At 37.2% G+C, this 19,873-nt stretch overlaps 1 protein-coding gene across 1 annotated transcript in view; it reads right to left on the reverse strand.

Annotated features, from left to right (window-relative positions):
• Positions 1-18,691, reverse strand: part of MUC2 (mucin 2, oligomeric mucus/gel-forming) — a 45,125-nt gene extending 26,434 nt beyond the window's left edge. Inside the window, exons 1-24 of the mRNA XM_015629545.1 lie at positions 18,622-18,691; positions 16,740-17,004; positions 14,202-14,316; positions 13,956-14,046; positions 13,459-13,568; positions 13,015-13,231; positions 12,457-12,582; positions 11,642-11,759; positions 11,175-11,313; positions 10,581-10,691; positions 9,528-9,597; positions 9,026-9,163; positions 8,470-8,634; positions 7,793-7,887; positions 6,770-6,896; positions 5,865-6,120; positions 5,471-5,523; positions 5,095-5,204; positions 4,515-4,666; positions 3,949-4,087; positions 3,428-3,538; positions 2,944-3,123; positions 1,709-1,948; positions 308-464 (exon numbers count right to left, since the gene is read on the reverse strand). Coding sequence (XP_015485031.1) covers positions 308-464; positions 1,709-1,948; positions 2,944-3,123; positions 3,428-3,538; positions 3,949-4,087; positions 4,515-4,666; positions 5,095-5,204; positions 5,471-5,523; positions 5,865-6,120; positions 6,770-6,896; positions 7,793-7,887; positions 8,470-8,634; positions 9,026-9,163; positions 9,528-9,597; positions 10,581-10,691; positions 11,175-11,313; positions 11,642-11,759; positions 12,457-12,582; positions 13,015-13,231; positions 13,459-13,568; positions 13,956-14,046; positions 14,202-14,316; positions 16,740-17,004; positions 18,622-18,691 — 3,355 coding nt within the window. The remainder of the gene's footprint in view (positions 1-307; positions 465-1,708; positions 1,949-2,943; positions 3,124-3,427; positions 3,539-3,948; positions 4,088-4,514; positions 4,667-5,094; positions 5,205-5,470; positions 5,524-5,864; positions 6,121-6,769; positions 6,897-7,792; positions 7,888-8,469; positions 8,635-9,025; positions 9,164-9,527; positions 9,598-10,580; positions 10,692-11,174; positions 11,314-11,641; positions 11,760-12,456; positions 12,583-13,014; positions 13,232-13,458; positions 13,569-13,955; positions 14,047-14,201; positions 14,317-16,739; positions 17,005-18,621) is intronic.
• Between the last annotated feature and the right edge of the window lie 1,182 nt (positions 18,692-19,873).

Consider the following 19,873-nt stretch of genomic DNA (forward strand, 5'->3'; position numbering starts at 1 on the left):
AGAAGAGAAGAGAAGAGAAGAGAAGAGAAGAGAAGAGAAGAGAAGAGAAGAGAAGAGAAGAGAAGAGAAGAGAAGAGAAGAGAAGAGAAGAGAAGAGAGAGAAGAGAAGAGAAGAGAGAAGCCAGGCTGAACAAAAGAGAGTTGAAATACACAAATTTACTAACCCTGTTTGTTCCCTGATATGCTGAGAAAATATTCCACCAAGCAGCCATGAAAGCATGACCTTTCAGTGGCAGTACTAATGATTTATCTGACTGGCTTTCTGACAGCAGCTAGAAAGATACAGTTGTGTTTATCTGTTACTCACGGCAGATATCAGGAGTTCTCCAGAAAACACAGGCCTCAGCCTTGATGCACTCTTGGGCGTACGCTGCAACTGCAGAGCAGAAGCACTCACAGTCTCCACCGCTGTCACAAGAGCAGGCATCATGAACACAAGCTTCATAGAAAGGATGTGGGTTCACCTGTCAGGGAAAGAAATGATGCCCTAGTTCATCTCCAAATTAGTTTTCAAACTAATACATTTGAGATCTCTTGATATATGGGAATTGAGCTGGCCAGGAATGAGAGTGTGTCTAAGAGTCATCAAATCACAAACATTTACAAGCCTGAAGCTGCTCAATATGTTCTGGTGAATAATAGACTTAAAATAATATAGTTCCTTCATAAGTTGCTATGACTGAAAAAACAAAGTAAGAGTGCTTGGCAGTGCTCACATTTCCTAATAGAATTCCATTCTAGTGCTCCCAAAACCAAGTTGAATTGATGCCAGTAAAGTCTTATTTTCCAGCAACCTTTGCCAACCAAATGGTAAACAATGTCAGAAAGGCTGCATTCACAGCAAATATGAAGCATATAATTTTGTGCCTGTCAGTTTTTGGAGTTTATCCAATGACACATTAAAAAAAGTGCTTTTTTTGTTTGTTTTTTTCGTTTTTTTGTTTTTCTGTTTGAGTCTGCAAGAGGAGAAACTTAGACTGGATTTTTGCTGCTGGAGTAAACCATGTGGAAACACATAGAAAATTAATTAAAAATTGCTTGTGACTTTTTCACTGTGAGTTGGGAGCAAACTGTTGTTAGTATTACCATACATCAGAAAAGAGATGAGATATAAAGAGAAGTGCTCTCTGTGCACTGTACTCTGGAAGCTGTGGGTTGTCACAGTGTTTGCTGTGGCAATTCAGAGGCACAGTACCAGTAGCTGTCTGTCGAAACTATGTGATGTCAGTGGTGCCTAAGAAGATCGTTTTCTGGATTGAATACTACATGAAGTAGTAGCCTCTTCAACAGCCACCTTTCATGTTTAATATGAATTTCCATCCAGAGATAGGTCTGATAGGATGATTGCAGTCCTTCAGTGCTTGTAATACTGACTGTCTCAACAAGAGATGGTGCTACTACAGTACACACAGACCTGTTCAGGATACATTTCTGAAGCTAACTTGCAGAGTAGTAGTGAAACTGTGGTGATGAATGTGGCTTTGTACAGCTGGGGCTACCACCACCACTGACACAGGCCCATTGCCACAGAGATGCAGACTACTTTGACTGAGGCCACATGAAATGTGCTGACACCTGTAGCTGTACTGAAGACTTAATTGAAGATCACTCTATTTAACTATCTCTTCATTCATTTCTGATGGTATTTTTGGTTCTGCATTATCAGACACGCATTGTGCTGTCCCATCACCTACTGTCTTCTACAAACCTTGGAGTGACAAATTTTGAAGACTTCACTCTGGATGATGCTGCATTCTTTCTCTGCCCAGGACTTCCGGTGTGGTTTCAGATCACAGGGCTTAATCTCTTCTGTGACATCTGGGCACATGGGAGATTGTTTCCAGGAATTTCCAAAATCCAGAGGATTAGTCTCCTGCAGCCCACTCCTTGTTGTAAAGTCATTGTTTGCCTTGTCATCAAAATTGCCACACAGACCACACACTTTGCCCTGGAAAAGAAAATTGAGTTTTTAAATATTCCATGGAAGTGAGAAACAGGCTCTGGTAAAATAAGAGCAAAACATTGACATGAAAAATGACAAATGACTGTCTCTGTAAAGGATGACTTTCATCTTTACTGTCAAATCATTTGTACTGAAAATAAATCATTATTTGTCTTTCCTCGGCAAATTATTCAGCTGCCATGTCTTCTCTCCTTGATATAAATTATATCTAGTGTATTTCCATATCTCTATTTCCATATTCAACTTAAAATATTAAAGGGTGCCCAAGCCTCTTACAGCTTATAGAAAAGAATTATTTATTCCCCATTCTTCTCAATTTATCATAACCCACCTATTAATACAAGCCTAAGGTAATTAATTTCTGCTCAAAGCTGTTTTTATTAAAAGTTTCTAGCATAATGAGCACCATTTCTTCATTCATGGAAAAGAAATAACAGGGACCCATTTTTCTTGAAAAAAAATGTGTCAATCTGCCCTCAATGGTGAATTTTTGGTAGTGTTATTTAAGGTCCACCAGTCCCCTCAAGAAACAGTATTTCACTGTTTGTACAATGCCTCAATATTCTCCAATTCAGCATGCTGAATTTCAAGAACCAGAACCATGGCCATACATGGTATAGGGAGTTTGGTTTTAACACAGGGCTGAGACTGCATGTAGGTTTCGAAGTACACGTGCAGTCAGTTCACATCCCCTAAATTATTCTGGATGATTGGCTATCAATACTCACAAACTCAGGAGTACTTCCCAAAATGTTTATCTCTATTGGAATAACATCCTATGCATTCTGTGCAATGCATTGTGATAGACTGTAAGAAACTCCAGAAACACTTCTGCAAGCTGTGATGGTAATAATGCAAGCTAATCATCAGCGCACAGAGGATATAGGAATGGATATAGACATGGAGTCAGAATAAAAGCACATTTACATTTCCTTGTCTATCCATAATACTACTTCATAAAAAGACAGAAAGGCACTAACTTTGTAATCAGGGCTCAGCTTGATGAAAACAGTAGTCTTCTTGTCCCAGATCAGCATCACACCGTTGCTAGCCTCAATAACCAGGTACAGGCCGACTGTCCTGTTCCAATACTGCACATCATCACCAACGTCTCGCTGAATTTCTTTGTACTCTTTGTTCTCCAATTTCAGTTCAGTTTTCTGAAAGATAAAAGAGAGAAGTATTATAACACTAACTTCTATGATGAGATAAAATATTAGATACTTGTAACAATGTAATTTATTCTGAAACCAATAGCTCAAACTCTGAAATGACTTTCAAGATGGCAGGGAGTGGTGTAGCACTTCTGTTTGAGAGTTTTCATCACCTGAGAACCGACACCTTTAGAGAATAATTTGATAGGGCCTCTAATGCTTGTTACAGCTGCTTTTAGGGGCATGACTTTGGAACATTATATTTTTGGTAATACTCGATTACTGATTTGTGCTGACTATCATCACTCACCCCTAGGAACATTTTGATAGCCTTTGAGCATGTGACTCCTGTAGTTCCACAGGGGACATTCTCTGTGATGATACTGAATGAGCCGCTGGAATTTTTGGCACCACAGAAGTCCTATTGAAAAAGAAAAAAAAATTTTAAAAAGTAAAGAACATGAGAAATGAGGTAGCATATTTCTTTGTAGTTCACTCTCATAAAAACTGAAATAATTTAAATCTTCACGATGTATAAATAGTTACTGCCCCTTCAAATGTGAGATCCTACACACACATATTTTTACAGATGCACAACCATATATGTACACTTCTATGCATACATATAAACAGTTAACACAGTCTCAGCCTAGTAAAAAAGAATCCACATTCACACAGCTTGCCTGCACTGAAAATACACAATTTATCCTGGCAGAATGTGTGGATACCTTGGGAACAACAATGACAGGCAATAAGGAATGACAAAATCAAAAAGGAAAGTAGATTTTCAAGGCAATCAAATTCCTTTGCAGCCCTCCTGATGAGAATTACCTGAGTAGCCACATATTCACAGCTCCCATCAAAGTCATAGAATTTCCCATCGAAAGTGTTATAATGGCCACTTCCATATATCATACAAGTCCCATAGCACACATCATCAGTGCATTCCCAAACCCCTTTCTGGCAGGTGCTAGAAGAGAGCAGAGAAGTTGAATTTTCAGACATCGCCGAGAGTGTGCAGTTTGAAAAACTGCAGAACAAACCAAGAAGCTGCCTGATATAACATTAATAACATACAAAATATCCAAGCTTCAACTTCAATTGTTTAGCCTGTTTTTAAGCCTATAACATGATTTTGACTCTGCTGAGCTACAATCTTTAGATCTGATAGCATTTATTTTTAAAAAATAAGGGAGTTTTCCCAACAAGAGATGCCTACTGTAAACAGAGGTAACTCCTACTCCCACACTTTCAGAGAATCTGTATTTTCAAAGATAGCAATAAGTATTCCTTAAAATTAAGGATGATACTTCCAGTTTTTGCAGCTACTACTAGACAGGACTATGAATATACTGCATAGAATATATTTGAGAAGAGAGTATTCACTTATAACCCACCAGGTATTGCAGTCCACTTTTATCTTGCCTCCAGAAGAATACCACTCATTGTTATGAATGCATGGGCAATCTTTTTGCTCAACACAGCCCCCTCTGCCATCATCAAACAGACCTTCAGGACACACACAGCCTGAGACACACTCTGTCTGGAACTAAGGAATATAAGGAGAAATGGTTATCTTATGACAAAGCACTGCATCTTAATTCCGCTTCTTCACAAGCACTCTTTAAATAAACTCTGTTTACAACCACACAGTCTAATATTGATTAGTTTTATAAGGTTTTTTTTCTAGGTTTTTAATGTGTTTTTTTTCTTTTTTGATTGTCTAAGAACCCAAATTCTTTTTCAGTTGGAAATGATGACTCTACTAAAGACAGTAAAAAGTAAGAGGAGAGGGAAACCATAAGTGGAATCATTGTGAAAATGGCAACAGATTAATATCATGGCGGGGGGGAAAAGAAGGGTAGATTAAACCAAAGAGAAATAAATGGTTAGTTACAACTGTATTTGCTGTGCAGCACCATGTGTAAAGAATACAGAATAAACAAAGCAAGACACATAGAAAAGTTGAATACTTACATGATCAGTTTGAGGAGTATGACAGCTAAGTTGTAGAGGTGTTTGTGACGTCCACTTTGAGGATGCATTGCAGTCAAAGTATGTCTTGTTGGAAGAACATTCTTTTCCACCTGAAAGGTACATTGTTGCTTTAGATCAACCAAGACAATGCAAAAGTAATGTGAGTGAAAGCTGCTAGTTTCTGAGATAGAAATCTCAGTCTATCCTTATGAGAAAAGTAGGCTCATTGAAGAGAGAATAAAGTGAAAATGTGTTACTGTCTTACATAAAGAGAAAAAAACACACAAAACAAGTAAATGGAAAATTCAAAAGGGAAGTAGGTTTGGGTTGGGAGGTTCATCATGGGTTTTACTCTAGTGTATAGAATGTCACTTACTTCTCATTCTTATTTTCACTGAAGTGCACTGGATCTTCGCATTTCGGCAAACACTAGAAAAGTGAAGTAAGTAGAAATTTAAAAAAAAAGCAAGGTCAAGATCTTAAATTTAAGTCTAGGGATTTGTTTATATAAATTTGAAAGCCTTATTAACACTGTGGGTTCAGAATAACATTTATCTGTGAAGGCCAGTATTCACACCTCCAAAGCAAGTTGCACATCTCAATTATTGATACATTGCATTGCAACAGGATAATGCTTTGCTCAGCAAAAAGATGCTGTGAAATGCATTAAAAATACCCACTAAAGTACCAAAAAACCTAAGCACCTTACACCTAATAAGCAATTTTAAAGGGCTTTTTCTCCACAAACAAGAAGCCAAAATAAAACATACCAGCGTTCTCCATCTTTTGTGAAATATTCACCAGGTTCCAGGTATGATCCTTTGTAATAACATGGGCACTGGGAGATGGGCACACAGTTTTCATGCTTATCCAAGTACGTATTGGGTGGGCAGCCACAGCCATCCACAGGAGCAAAGTCTTGCAAGCAATACTTTTCACCATCAGCAAGGGAACGACAGGTTTGCTGGCACATTGTAAGATTGTAAAGGAAGACTTGATTTCCTGGGCAAGAAGATGCTTCACTGCCTGGAGGGGAAAAAAACCAAACTGATAAATAAAGAATGCAGGATGGACAATTTGGCATTGACATTTCCATTTTGGTTTCTTCGGCTGTGCTGAATGTAGTGATAAAAACATTCCCTTAGACCTTATTAAAGTACAAAATTATCAGAAGTTACAAGTAACGCTAATCTAATTTTACCAGTTGAAGACTTAATTTTAACTGCTACTAATAGTTTCCACTTTCATACCCCTATTTATTTCACATACTGGTAATCAGATACAGAGCACAATACAATAAACTCCCAGTCTCAAACATACTGAATTGTTGATGAAAAGCAAGCATGATCAGAAAGACATTGATAAACAAATGCATGGTAAAAGCCCTGATCGCTGGGATTCCATTAGTAAACAGAATTATAATAGAAAGACTGGGGAAAGAAGGTGAAAGTTAAAAATATTGATTTCTACTTTTAAGTATAAACTTTCAAATTACATCTGAAGAATATAACATGAATTAGTAAACTTTATCAGCATTGTCCTTTTTAGATCCCTTAGAGATTTCTAAGATACTCCAAATCCCTTAACAGTGAGATTGCTGACGACCAAATTCAGAGAGAGCCTCTTATTTCTCATGGTTAATTACTTCTACAGGGATTACTGTTCCACTACTTACTGCAGACACTCTTTCTCCAGTCTCCCAGTATGATCCCTTTGAAAGCACAGGCTCTTGAGTAAGAGGACAGGGCAGCACACAGACATTCTTCATTGTCTTCACAGAGGCAGGTGTCATATTTACATTTCTGATAAAAAAGAACAAAAGGGTCTTTAAGTCATTAAATCAATGGGCAATTGCAACTTGATTGCAACAAAATGTCCTGTTTTCCTGATGTTGTTTGTATTAATTTCCATGACCAGAGAACAATGGAAGGAATAGAGAAAGACCAGAAAGTTAAAGTGCTGCTTCATTTAATACACAATGAAAATATTTGGATGTTCATTCTAACCTAAGCCAAGCCTCTTGAATCTTTAAAAAGTAGCCAGCCTCCTAAGAGCACCTTTTTCAAAGGATATTAATATCATTTGTTCTCGGTTACTAATTAGAAATGCAGAGATCCACAAAAACTAGAATAATAAAGGCAAAATATTAACCAGGTCTATGAAGTCATTAACAAAGTTTGAGCTTACATTGACTTCCAAGTATAAGCAATGATTTTGGAATTCCTCTTCCTCAGGTAAGCCTCACTTACTGCTCAACAGAGATGAGCATGGAGAAAAAGAATTCATGGAGATTCTGGCATGAAAATGGTTTGGTGTTACATTCCAACCATGTACTGGTTGGAATGTTCCCCTCAACTTTACAGAAACTAATGTTTAAGGGTAGGCTTAGACTGTGCACAAGTGCAACTCTTGAACTTCTTTTCAGTCCAAATATCCAAGATAATAAAAATGTACATGAAACACAAAACATAAGAAGGCAAAAGAAAAAAATGTACATTTTTATTCAGCAGCAGCCCATAAGGATCTCATCATATTAGATACTTTGGATGCTAAGCTGCTTGAATCGGTCAATGCAGAAACTTCAGCATCTCTTATGGACAAGCTACCCACTGATATTTCAAATGTTCCAACAATGATAAATGTCTGCACTTAACTATCTGAAATAATGTAGTACTAAAAGAGTGCAGAATTACAGTACCTTATAGTATTCTGAAGGATCAATGGCTAAGTGACATCTTGCAAAAGGACCCTTTGGGTTTCTCAGCAAAGAGCACCAGTGCTCAGCATAATTTGCTGAAAAAAAAAAGGAGAAATTCATCACCTTTCCTTATCTTCTTTGTGCCAAGCCTACTCATGCTGACACATAAATGCAGTGCAACAATAAAAATGAGAGAACTGTGTGCATTTTGGGTAGTGGAGAAACAACATGCAATATTGTTGTATTGCATACATGTACTTCTATTCCTTGATTCAGAGACATGCAATCATAAAATCAAAAATTGCACCATACTTTTGCAACTTGTACACATGGAATTGTGACAGCTTCTTCCATTTGGGGACCATAAAGGTAAGTTAAACATAAGGATAGATAATGCTAGGAGATACAACCTGCCTTCGCAGATAAGACAAATTAATGATTGTTTTTCTCATTCTTCCACCCAAGGATTCTTTTACAATTACCCCTTAAATATTCACTTTAGTTTGATGAAGTGTTTGTATGTATACCTACTTGCATATATTAATGATTAATTTTACAGTCCTGTAAAAAAATCTTCAACACCCCACTACAACTCTTACACGGCTGATGCAGTAACGCATAGCAGGCACTGCTCATCCTGGCAGAAGCCAACCATCTGACTTATTAAATATGCTTACCACTTTCAATGCTGAGACTGCAGGGGTCTTCCAGCTTTTCTGCCTGGTCTCTGCAGGTGGACTGAGCCTTCCATGTGTTAGCAAAGGCAGATCCTGTAGCCTCAATCAGCCCACTAGTTGTTCTAAAGTCATCACCTTCCATTCCATTGAAGTTTCCACAAAGACCTATTTGAGAACAAGGTAAAAATTTTACATAAGCATTACTTATTCCATACTATGTCTGTGCTTCAAGACATTACTATCCTAACCCATATTTTTTATGCTTTCTGATGATAATGAAACCACAAAATACACCAAAAAGCTGGTTTTGTGGATAGTAAAAATTTAAACTGAATACAAAAGTAAGGAATATTCGAAAAAACATCTATGTACTGGCACCAGAGTGATAGGTAATTTCAATATCAAAAAATAAAAACCCATTTCTAGTCTGCTTGATTCAATTTTCTTTCCGTTTTCTCCCCTTGAATCAACAAGTAGCATGAGTAATCACTCATAAAGAGTGATTATTCAGCTGTGAAACAGCACAACTTTGCTTCGCATTTGCATAGACACTTGCCTTGAAGTTTTCCTTTGACTGATTGATCCACAGTCACAAACAGCTGCATGACTTGAAACAGCTGGATCTGCATCTGAAGCCCAAAAGAAGTTTGTACAACAAGGTAGCTGGAAGATGGCTTGAATACTGAGAAGCTGGCTGAAAAACAAAATATGAACTGTTGTAGTAAACAGACACATAGGCTGCCAAAAGCCAAAGCACTTCTTGTTAGATTCTCGTGTATCACCCAGTATGAAATCTCTGATACCAGGATCAAATTAATATTTATTTTCCTTTAAAAATCACTGACCAACTAGATATGATGCTGGTCCTCACAAACTTAACAAGATTATTTCTTATATTGACTGATCTCTGGGATCAGAACCAAATGGGCAAGTCCACACCGTGTAACCAGGTTTGGAAAGTGCTAAATACCTCTACTCCACTTTTGCCTCTGTAAAAATACATCCCTGCATGAGAAGTCGGGTGTGTGACACTTGACATACAAGGCTGTGTCCCTTACCTGACACATGAGGCACATTCACTGTCATCTCATTCAGGAGCACGCTGCCATCTGATCTGAAAACCACCACCTGTGTAACGGCAAACAGAATCAATGGGGTTTCAGAGACTGAGGAAAAGGAACCAATACAAAGAAAATTAACAGGAAGTCCATTTTACACATTTAGGCTTCATCTAGGGCTCCAAATTTTTGAAAGAAAAATCTATCTGAAAATTGAACCTGGAAGCAGCCCCAGAGGGTATATGTAAGGTATTGTCTTACTATTCAGTGTTTCTCTTACATCTGCCTAAAGAATTCACAGCAATAATGAAAGGAAACACTCATTTATATTGGGAATTTTGGTTCCAGTAAGTAAAAGAAAATATTAGGTCTTCAGGATCTTTAGCAAGTTCTTATTCCTTATTAAAGCATGTGCTACAGCTTCTGTGTGATGGTTAATATGATTCTCACATGATAAGAAAGCAGTGTTTTAAACTTCCTCAGATGCTACTCTGTACATATAGAAATATAAAATTATTGGATCTTGATTTGGTTTTCTTACGTTCTATTAATGCTGGCAAGAACAAGGAAATTCATAAATATGTGAAGAAAATCATGTGTATATGTATGTAAATTATGTATAGAGATAGTCTACATATTCTCATAAACAAAGAATACTAAAGTGAATATTTGAGAAGGTTGGATTGTATCACCATTCAAAGACAGTAGATCTATAAAATTATATCTGAATTATATCTGAATTAAGAAAAAAACTATGAGGGAGAGAAGAATGCTACTCTTCTCTCCAGACACCTGGAATTTTGTGAGAATAATCATATTGCACAGAGCAGAGGAAAGAGGAGGGGGAAATGTCAGTTGTTTTGAGTCTTATCTTTTCTTAAATTTAGGTTTATTTTGAATTCTCAAGGCAGAAACCTGAGCTGTTTGTCAGCCTGCCTGAGGTTCCTTATCTCTCCACAGTAATGACTCCAGAAGAAAAAAAGTATTCACCCACATTAAGGGAAATACGCTAATTTTCAGTATATCTAGCAGAATCCACAGAACAGCACTTACATTCTTTTTGTTATCCACTAACAGCACAACATTCTTCAAGCAGGTCTGTCTGTCCGTGGAACCACAGGGAGCCAGCTCTGCCAGGAGAGCGTAACTTTCATTTGCAGTATCCTACAGTCACAGGGAAAGAAGTTTCCATTAGTCAAATTAAAAATCTCATGAGATGATTTCCACAACAAAGACTAAATTAATCAGTCATATTATAACCTTCTCTCTAGAAGATTTTCTTCATTCTCTAGGAGAATGGACACCAGATGTTTTAGGGATGAATGAAACAGCTGCCTACTTTTTTTCCCTACCTGACTTTGACTCAGAAATAGGTATTACAGAAGTGGCAAAGAATGTCTAATCCTGACACCTTTTGACTTCTTAAATACAAAGGACTCTACTGGATAATGACAGCATAGGCAGTCTTCTATTTCACTGAGTTAATCAACCATCGCAGTAAGTCCCCAGCTTCCCCTTGGGGCTATTACAGCTAAATCCCAAATTTTCTAGTACAACTTCCAGCATTTCTGCTTTCCTTGCCTTATGGAAGTGGCCTTATGGAATGTGCTTCATTCTACAAGAGAACAGCCCCACAGTACACAGTACCTTGGCCAACACATAGTAGCAGTCTCCATGGAAGGTGTACTTCTTCCCATCAAAGGTGGTAATATGGGAACCTCCTTCCACTGAGCATGTGCCTGGGCAGGGTAAATCTTTGCAGGTCCATCTGCCTGAATTACAGGTGCTATAAACAGACAAATTATACAAAAAATGCTTGTAGTTGTTACAGGAGCTGGCATCACTGAAACTGAAAGTATCTGTATATCTGGCAACCAGGAAGCTATTCCCAGCTGTTTTAGAACTGTAGCCTTGACCATTTCCTTGAGATTTTCCCTCTGACATATGCCATAGAATCAAGAAAACTTTTCAGAAATTTTGTTCTATAGACATGCAACATAAACATTAAATTCAGAGTGTTTTCAGGCCATCTGTTATGACCAACTGGTAATTTGAAAAATGCAAACCCATTTACAATCATTCAAAGACGAATGTAAAACAACCAGGACCCTTACCATTCTTCACATTCTTTGGAAATGCTTTCTCCAGGTGCGTACGCCTTTCCACCATGTTTGCAGTGGCACTGGCTAACAGGGATGCAGCCTTTTTCACTGATATCATCATACACAGTTCCTATAAAACACAACATTAAATATTGCAGCTCTTTTTCAAATAAGCAATTTCCACAGAGGAAAAATTCTAATTTTCCACACAGGCTGAGTTTATCTAAATTGTGAAGAATACTGTCTCTATTTTCTGTAAATAAGACAGAGGGAAAGCACTTTTATTCAGCTTTGAAAATCCAAGCCTGTTCATTTTTAACTATACATAGATAAAAAGGTTATTGCAAGCTTATAAGAACAATCTCAGAATGTCATATGTTTAGATTTTTAGTCTTTTTATCTGTGAAGATTATCACTGTAATCTTCTTTCCTAAGGTTAAGGTTGATGGCAAGCCTGAGAATTTCACTTGTTGTCCCTCACTGCCACTCTCTGGGCAAATTATGTCCATTGTCTGCATTGTCTCAGAACTATTCAATTTAAAATGCATGATTTACTATATAGGGTCAAAACTCCACTAGCTGAGAATTAAAAAGCAGGTTTATTACCTGACACTGTGTTCATATGTTTGAACTATAAAATAATTGATTAATTAATCAATTATTACCTCCTTAGAAAATTTTACAGTTATGTTCCTCTACGGGGGAAAATAAGGAGTATCACTACTCGTTTCTAAGATATTATTTGACTATATGTAGTATTTTAGTATGACTCCTTTAGCCAGGGCTCTTGCTTTTGTCCCAGGTGCAACAGCTAGAATAGCACTTGCCTTCAGGGCAGAAACAGCCATCCATGTAGTGCTCCTCACAAAGGCTGCTGATCTCCAAGTGTGAGCAAGTATCCATGCAGGGTGAGCTGCTTTCTCTATAGACCATGGTAGCAGGACAGCTCTTGGCTGAAGGAATAAGAAAGACACCATGAGTTATTTGACTTAAGTCCATCATTCCTGAAACCCACAAATCATACACCCTACTCCCTTCAAGCCAGTGGTGTCTCAAGCCAGACTCCACATGGAAAAGCATGTTCATCTAGTTCTGAACTGTTTTTTATATTTACTTCTTTTGCTTTCAAATAGATCAAATTATTCCCATCTCCTGCAGCATCAAATCTTAGGTTTTTTTTAATGGGAGCAGAATGTGCTGAACAATATTTCTTAATAGCAAAAGTAACAGTAGGAAAAAAAAGGGAGAACATCATATTTTTAGCACTATCGGTATGAAATTTATAATACATGCCAACAGTTTTGTGAAGAAGTAATGAATTTAAATTTCATGGTTCTACATGCATGAAACATTTGGATCTTTGTAAAATTTGTGTAGCTGCTTACGGCAAAAGTTCTGTGTCCTCCATTCTCCCGGGCGGCCGCCTGCGTGTGAACACTGGCGGGAATACTCAGAGATGGTGCTGCAGAGGCAGAAGGAGTCCTCCTTCCCATTACAGGCACACTTGTCCTGCATGCAGGCTTGGATGTACATTTCCAAATTCAGACGTAGCCGACAATCAGCAAATGCAGGGGAAGTCAGCAACCTCTGACACTCATCACGCTGAGGAGGAAGGTGAATAATGTTTAAGAGATTTTTAAGCATTTGAGCTTCTGGGCATTTCTTATCTTGAAAAAAAACCTGTTGTCTTTCGAACAGCTAAGGAAAAGTATTCCATTCCATTTATCCTGGAAGGGAGAGTCCTTCCAGCTCCTTGCAACTAACTCCCTGCTGCACAAGGATGTCTCCATGTGCCCATGTAAATAAAGTTCAACACAAGGAATACTTACATGCTCATTACAGCTTGGAAGAGCCTGAGTTTCATCTGGATCTCCACATTTGGCATTGGGTTTGCTGATCTTCTGCATGTTCCCATATGTAATTGAGTTGTAGCTTGCATCTATGAGAAAAAAATGTAAAGAGAACTTTCTGAGCTCCAAAAATTGACAAAGAGCACCTGATTCCTGAAACTCTATTGATTAAGGGAAACAGTTACTGTGATATCAAAGATGCCTGTCAAACACAGGTACCTGCTCCGAATGATGTCTAACTGTGCTCAAAAATGTAAAAGGGAAACAGGAAAAGAAGGCTAGTAAAGAACAAAAGGATTAATCTGGAACAGAATAAATTTAGATCAGGAATGCAGCACTGGAACTTAATGTTTAGTCTGGGGCAATCACAGAAACCTCTCAAGTGAAATTTGCTCTCCTGTGTTTCTATTGTTTCTATGCACAGGGCTTGTCAGCCTGTCTTCAGTGACAGGTGTCAGTATGGTGGGATGACACACCTCCATTGATGAACTCGTTGTAGATTTGAATTCCATTGTAATCCCCACAGAGACCACAGGTATGGTTATTAAATTTGTTGTCCAGCTCCACCTAAATAACGAAAAGAAAAAGGAAAAATATAAATGAATTATCTTTTTCCTCCTTTTCTCTCCTCCTTTTTTTTTTTTTTTTTTTCCCTACTGATATAGAGAAATATCCCATGAAACCGAGGAAATACCAATTAAAAATACTTTGATCATACATACCATCAGGGCATCCTGCTGGTTCCACATCAGAACCATGCCTAATTTGGCATAAATCTTGGTGTAAATTTCATTGCTCTCAATGAGGACACCAGAGGTGTAGTAAGGTGTCTTCACACTAGAAGAAAATCACAGACATTGCATTAGTTAGGAAACCTAAGGGCTGACATGAATGTCTGCAATAAGCCAAACACCACAAGGAATAGAGAAACTAGTCTGACTACCACATCCTAACTGCACAGGATGCCTTGTTTAATGAGACATAAAGTCTTTTCTTTCTGACACCTGGGACAATAACTCATTGAAAAAACTCATTTATAAGGCAAAGCAATTTCAGAGGAAAAGCCTACCCAACACTTCAGTGTCTTTAACTCAAAAAAACCCAAAATGTCAGATGTCTTTAAATTAATCAAAGAAAAACCATCATAATTGTGGTATTAACAGAGGATATTCAAACACTCACTAATAATTTACATCAATGAAAGGAGCTACAACATAATTTACAGTGTTTCTTTACCAAAATATCTCAGCCAATTCAGAGAGAATCAATGTTCCATTGCAAGGAACTGCCTCCTTAAGAGAGAGTTCAGAATGCACAGGCAGTTACAGGCACTGCCAACAAAATTTTGAAAAGAAAGGAGAACGTTAAGAGGAATCCAGTAGCTCTTTCAGTAGTTAGTTACTTTCTTTTAAGTGTACAGGACTGAGCTTGTTAATGGTGACAGAAGACAGTTTGCAGAGGGCTGAGCATAGATATTTTTGTGTGATAACAATTCATGTCTTACAAGCAAATCGAACTGCTGAATTTCATTCAGCAATAAAAGGATTGTGGCAGGCAGTCTTATCCTTTAAAATCTAGAGGACTAGAGTCTGTTCAAATAGCAGTAATGTAAACTGGAATCCAATCAAAATAAGTGGTTAATTTTGTACAGATTAATCAATGTAATTTCTATCCATCAGGATTCATGCCTGTGTATGCACATATCTTAACTAGTCTCCTGACTGGGAGAGCTTTATCTCCTAAATTTTTGTCACTGGGGTTTTTACAGCTATTTACCTCAGACATTTTTTAATGTGTCCAAATGACTTATACATGTAGGTACAAACTCAGAGATCATTATTTCTACTTTTGACTGCATTGTTCATCAATAAACAATGAAGTCTCGATAGATTATGCTTCTTGAGGGGGAGCATAAAATGTTGGACATCTTTTCAGCTTTTAACTATCACAGCACGGAATATTTATCTTTTTTTTCTAATAGTAGGACATTCAATCAGTCAGTGGATCAAGTACCTGGAGGCTAATCCATACACTTTGCTACTTCACAGTTTTCACTTCAGCACTGCAAAATGCTATTTTACATGACATTTGATCATTTATCATTTCAGGATCAATACGGAAAATTAAGTTCTACAAAAAAATACATTAAATCCAAGCAGCATAAACCTGTTCCGCAGGGATCTGTTGTTTTATGACAGTAAAGTTTATCTAAGAGAAAAAAGGCTTGGTTTAAGAGAAACAGTTATAAAAGGACTTCTAACTTGTTTTTCATGGAGTTCTTTTTAAGACTTGAGTACACAATTAAGAGCTTTTTCAATTTGAGGCAAGAATTAATTTTTTGTAACTTTCTTTCATTTTGTCATGCATTCTAATATGATTTTTGGAAAACTGAATGTTACCTTCAATCTTTGAACATCTTTTCATTGCAGTGGCTTGCGAACTTTAGAGCAAAAGTTGAATTTTGGGCAAAACTGAGTTCTCCAATGACAAATAAAAAGTTCTCTTTTTTTTCAATTATGCTAAAACATACTAATTAACTCATGAGTTGCTTCAGAGTATAAATGCACACACTACAAGGATATGCTAATGATAGGAAAGACTAGGTGAAGACACTACTTAGCATCAGTAACGGTGTCAGACAAGTTTCTTGTTTAATTATGTTATAGAAGGAGAAAAATAACACTGCTTAGTCTGAAAAAAGTACATATTGCCACAGATAAATTAGTGTAAATTTTGACCTGTGATATATCTATTAAACTCCCTTGAGAAATGGCCATCAGATCTTAAATAATTATTTATGAAGATCAGAAAAAACTACCCTCTTCTGTCAGAAAATAAAAGGAAAAAACCACAGAGAAATGCATTTACTTTTCAAGGATTTGCTAGACCACCTGCTAAGGTAAAACTCAAGATGATGCCATTAAATAAATGAAGTTATGTCATTTTAAGACAGTGAAAAAACTGGCTCATAAGCTGCACTGTTTTCTGCACAACTAGAAGAACAATTCACTCAGACATATTCCTGACTTGCATTTAAATAATCCCTTATGCCAGTGTAGAAATGACAATTAAAACTAAAGCCCCTCCCCAAAGCAATTTTAATGCTGAATTTAAAAAAGATTTTTTGTTTGTTTGTCTGTCTGTGGAAATTCTTTGTAGCAGTTTCTCCAGTGGTACACAGACAGTTGCATAAAAAAGTCAATTCTGCTTTTATCTTCCCAGCACATTTCTCTGAATACCATTATAGTAAAGGAACTTACATCCGTCCTTCCACTACAACCAGGTTTGGTTTGAGGTAGACCATTATATCCTTGATTTTCATCAGAATATACTGGATCTCAGGATGGCCATTGCTGTTGAGAGCACGCTGGATGTGGACAGAGAATTCCTTGTAAGCCTCTCGACAGTCGGAAACAAAATTGTACTCGCAAATGCCAGGGAATTGGTAGACATCTCCATCAAAAGTTTTGAAATGGTTGTTTCCCCAAGTGCTGCAGACATAGTGGCCATGGCTTCTTGTCCTTCCTGTTAAGTGATGAAAAAGAAATAGATATGAAAAGAAGTGCAAGAAATGCTCTAGTGTTAAAAAAGGTAAGTGTTTCATTTTACAGTAGGGACCACTTGCAATTATGTGCACAGTGATTCCATAGATTTCAAGCCTCATCAAGTATCTGCCAGGTCAGCAGAAAATATTAAAATCTTTAAAGGTGAATAAGATATTAATAAATAATTCTGAGACCACAGTATATCCTGTAATCCTCACTAAGGTGAAGGAACTTATCTGCATGAGGTGAGGAAACTTAATACTGACCACTAACTTGGTTTCTGTGCCAAGCATATGCTTTTATTCTGAATCACAATATTATTTTTATCAATATTAAATTTTTCCGAGAACCATCTTCTTCCCTGGTGCAACATGTACTAGAAACTAGAAACAGGTGGGAAACCAAGAAAGTACTACCTACTCTGGAAGGCAAATAGTTTAAAGGTTATGAAAGGGCTTGTGCACAACAGGAGACTTCAGGGAATTATTTATTTTCCTAAAAGCAGTAGTGATTCCTATTGCTGCAAGACAGAAATTTTTCAAAAGATAGGTCAGAAAATAGCCATAGTAGGAGGAGAAAAATAAAAGAAGTTTTTGCAATAGCAAAATATGAAGATGATTTGTTCCTTTCCCTGCCATCTATACCAACAAATAATACAAATTAACACAATATCTGATGAATCTCCAGATACTGTAAGTTAGAGGCAAATCATAAAAGCTGATCCTCCTTGGGAATCTTGATATATCTCTCATCTTCACAAGATTTTCTTGGATCATTTAACATGAGAAAGCAAAACTACTAAGAACACCTCTAGGTTACTATACTTTGATGGTATCAATCATACCAGATACATCCAGCCAAGCTGGAATGCTTCCCTCCCCAGAAGGAAGGCTACACAGAGATCCTCCCTGGAGCTCACAGCTGGAAGATCAAATCCAAGGTAAAGCTATCCTTCCATTGCTGAATTCAAGACACAACAGACCAAGTTCAATAGCCCAAACCTGATCACTGGATATAGTTCATCACCTTTTTCTCTAAAAAGCAGTTTTCAGTAAGAGTGCTCCATTCCATTACTTCAAATTTTACAGCAAATACAGTAAGTTAAAGCTTTTGGATTTGGAAAAGGATTTAAAATGTCCTAAATGACAAAATTAGCTTTTTTCAATGTTATTACATTCATTTTTGAAGACCAACTTATGTTGTTCCAAAGTAACAGAAGACACAATCATCCATTTCCTTCATTGCTTTAACAGTGAACCTCTCAAAGCTCTACAGTTCCTTTCTGTCAAGTTGTTGCCATACCTAGTAAAGACTCAATGCATGGAAAGAAAAGCAACTCTGAAAGTATTTTCCAAGCACATCAAACTAGAAATCAATGCAGTAGATACAGGCACTAACTTCTCCAAAGAAAGTAGTATCTACCAATTTTGTCCACGCAATGCACCCTCAATATTTGAAAACTTAAGCAATTTAAGGTGTCCTAAAACTCCAGAATATTATTTAAATGCACTGCCTCATTCCAGCTCCACAGCGATATTCTAACTCTCTCCCTCTTTTCCAGGAGGCAGTCCGCTACCATTCCATCTCTAGAGCTTACCTTTCTTTATTTCATTAGCAGAGGAAAGAGCCAGCCAGAGGAGGAAGAGGCTGGCCACTCTTAGCCCCATGGTGGCTAAGGAGGGTGAATGGGAACTCCACTGGAAACTCGGCTTTTTATAATACCCACTGAGGCAATTGATTCTATCACAGGGAGGAGATTCAAAGGGAGGAGGCAAGAGGAGGGTTGAAAAAACAGATGTGATATTTGCAGAAGATAAGAAGTAAACAGACAATCATTTTTCACCATAAATGAAGGAATTCAGCATAAGGAAATAGTATAATATTGATTCAGTAATCATGTAATTTTTTATTGCTCTATTTCATCTACAGGATGCTGTGCTTTTAAATCCTTCAAATGTTCACGCCAAGTTAAACCCTCAGCAACTCCCATAACAAACAATGAATTTTGGGGTGGATGAACAAAGAAATCCCTTAAAGACATTTTAAAGTGAGACCCTAAAATAGAGGCTTCAAAACCAAAGAATTTTTTCATTTTTCATCATCAGATAGAACAATTTCTGTAAAAAATTAAGTGATGCTTGTGAAGCTCTTAGTAATTAACAGTAACCCTTGCAAATAAAATGGCACGTCATGTGTTGTAAAATTATTTTGCAGGCATTTATTTGATTTCTTTAATTTTAAAAGCTCTTGGGAACATCTAAACCAAAATACTGCTCATATTGCATATTTTACCCAAAACATAATTGAGTCTGGGTGACACAGTAAGTTCAAAAATTTTATAGTAAAAGAGGTGCTCCTTCAAACCTTATCATGGTGCAACAGAATCTCCATCAAAGTTCTGGAGATTCTCACTAGTATTAGCTTTAGAGAAAAAGTAAAAAAAAAAAAGAAGGAAAAATGGAAAAATATTACTGTCCCTAATCCTGCTAAACATTCTTCTTCATTCTGGCTTACTTTCTACATAAATGATAAATTTACAGTCTGCTGTCACACATCAGATCCTACAAAAGCTATGGGATGAGGTTTGTTTTGTGCAGAGAAAGATGGAAGGGTCATTGGGAGAAGAAAGAAAGTAGGAAACAGAATCGGGAACCAGTTCATAATGCTGCTTCAGAAACAGAAGATTTTCACGTGCACGTGGTTTTGTGCTGAAAAGTTCTGTTGTGAAGGTCTTTCTGCAACTGTCTTCAGAAGACAAAGACAAAAGACAGGCTCTTTGAGGCAAAGCACACTTCCTTCAAGACATCTTGTAACACATCTACTTCATAGCATTAACAGGGTTTACTTCT

The sequence above is a fragment of the Parus major genome, chromosome 5 (genome assembly GCF_001522545.3).
Source record: "Parus major isolate Abel chromosome 5, Parus_major1.1, whole genome shotgun sequence".
NCBI lineage: Eukaryota > Metazoa > Chordata > Aves > Passeriformes > Paridae > Parus > Parus major.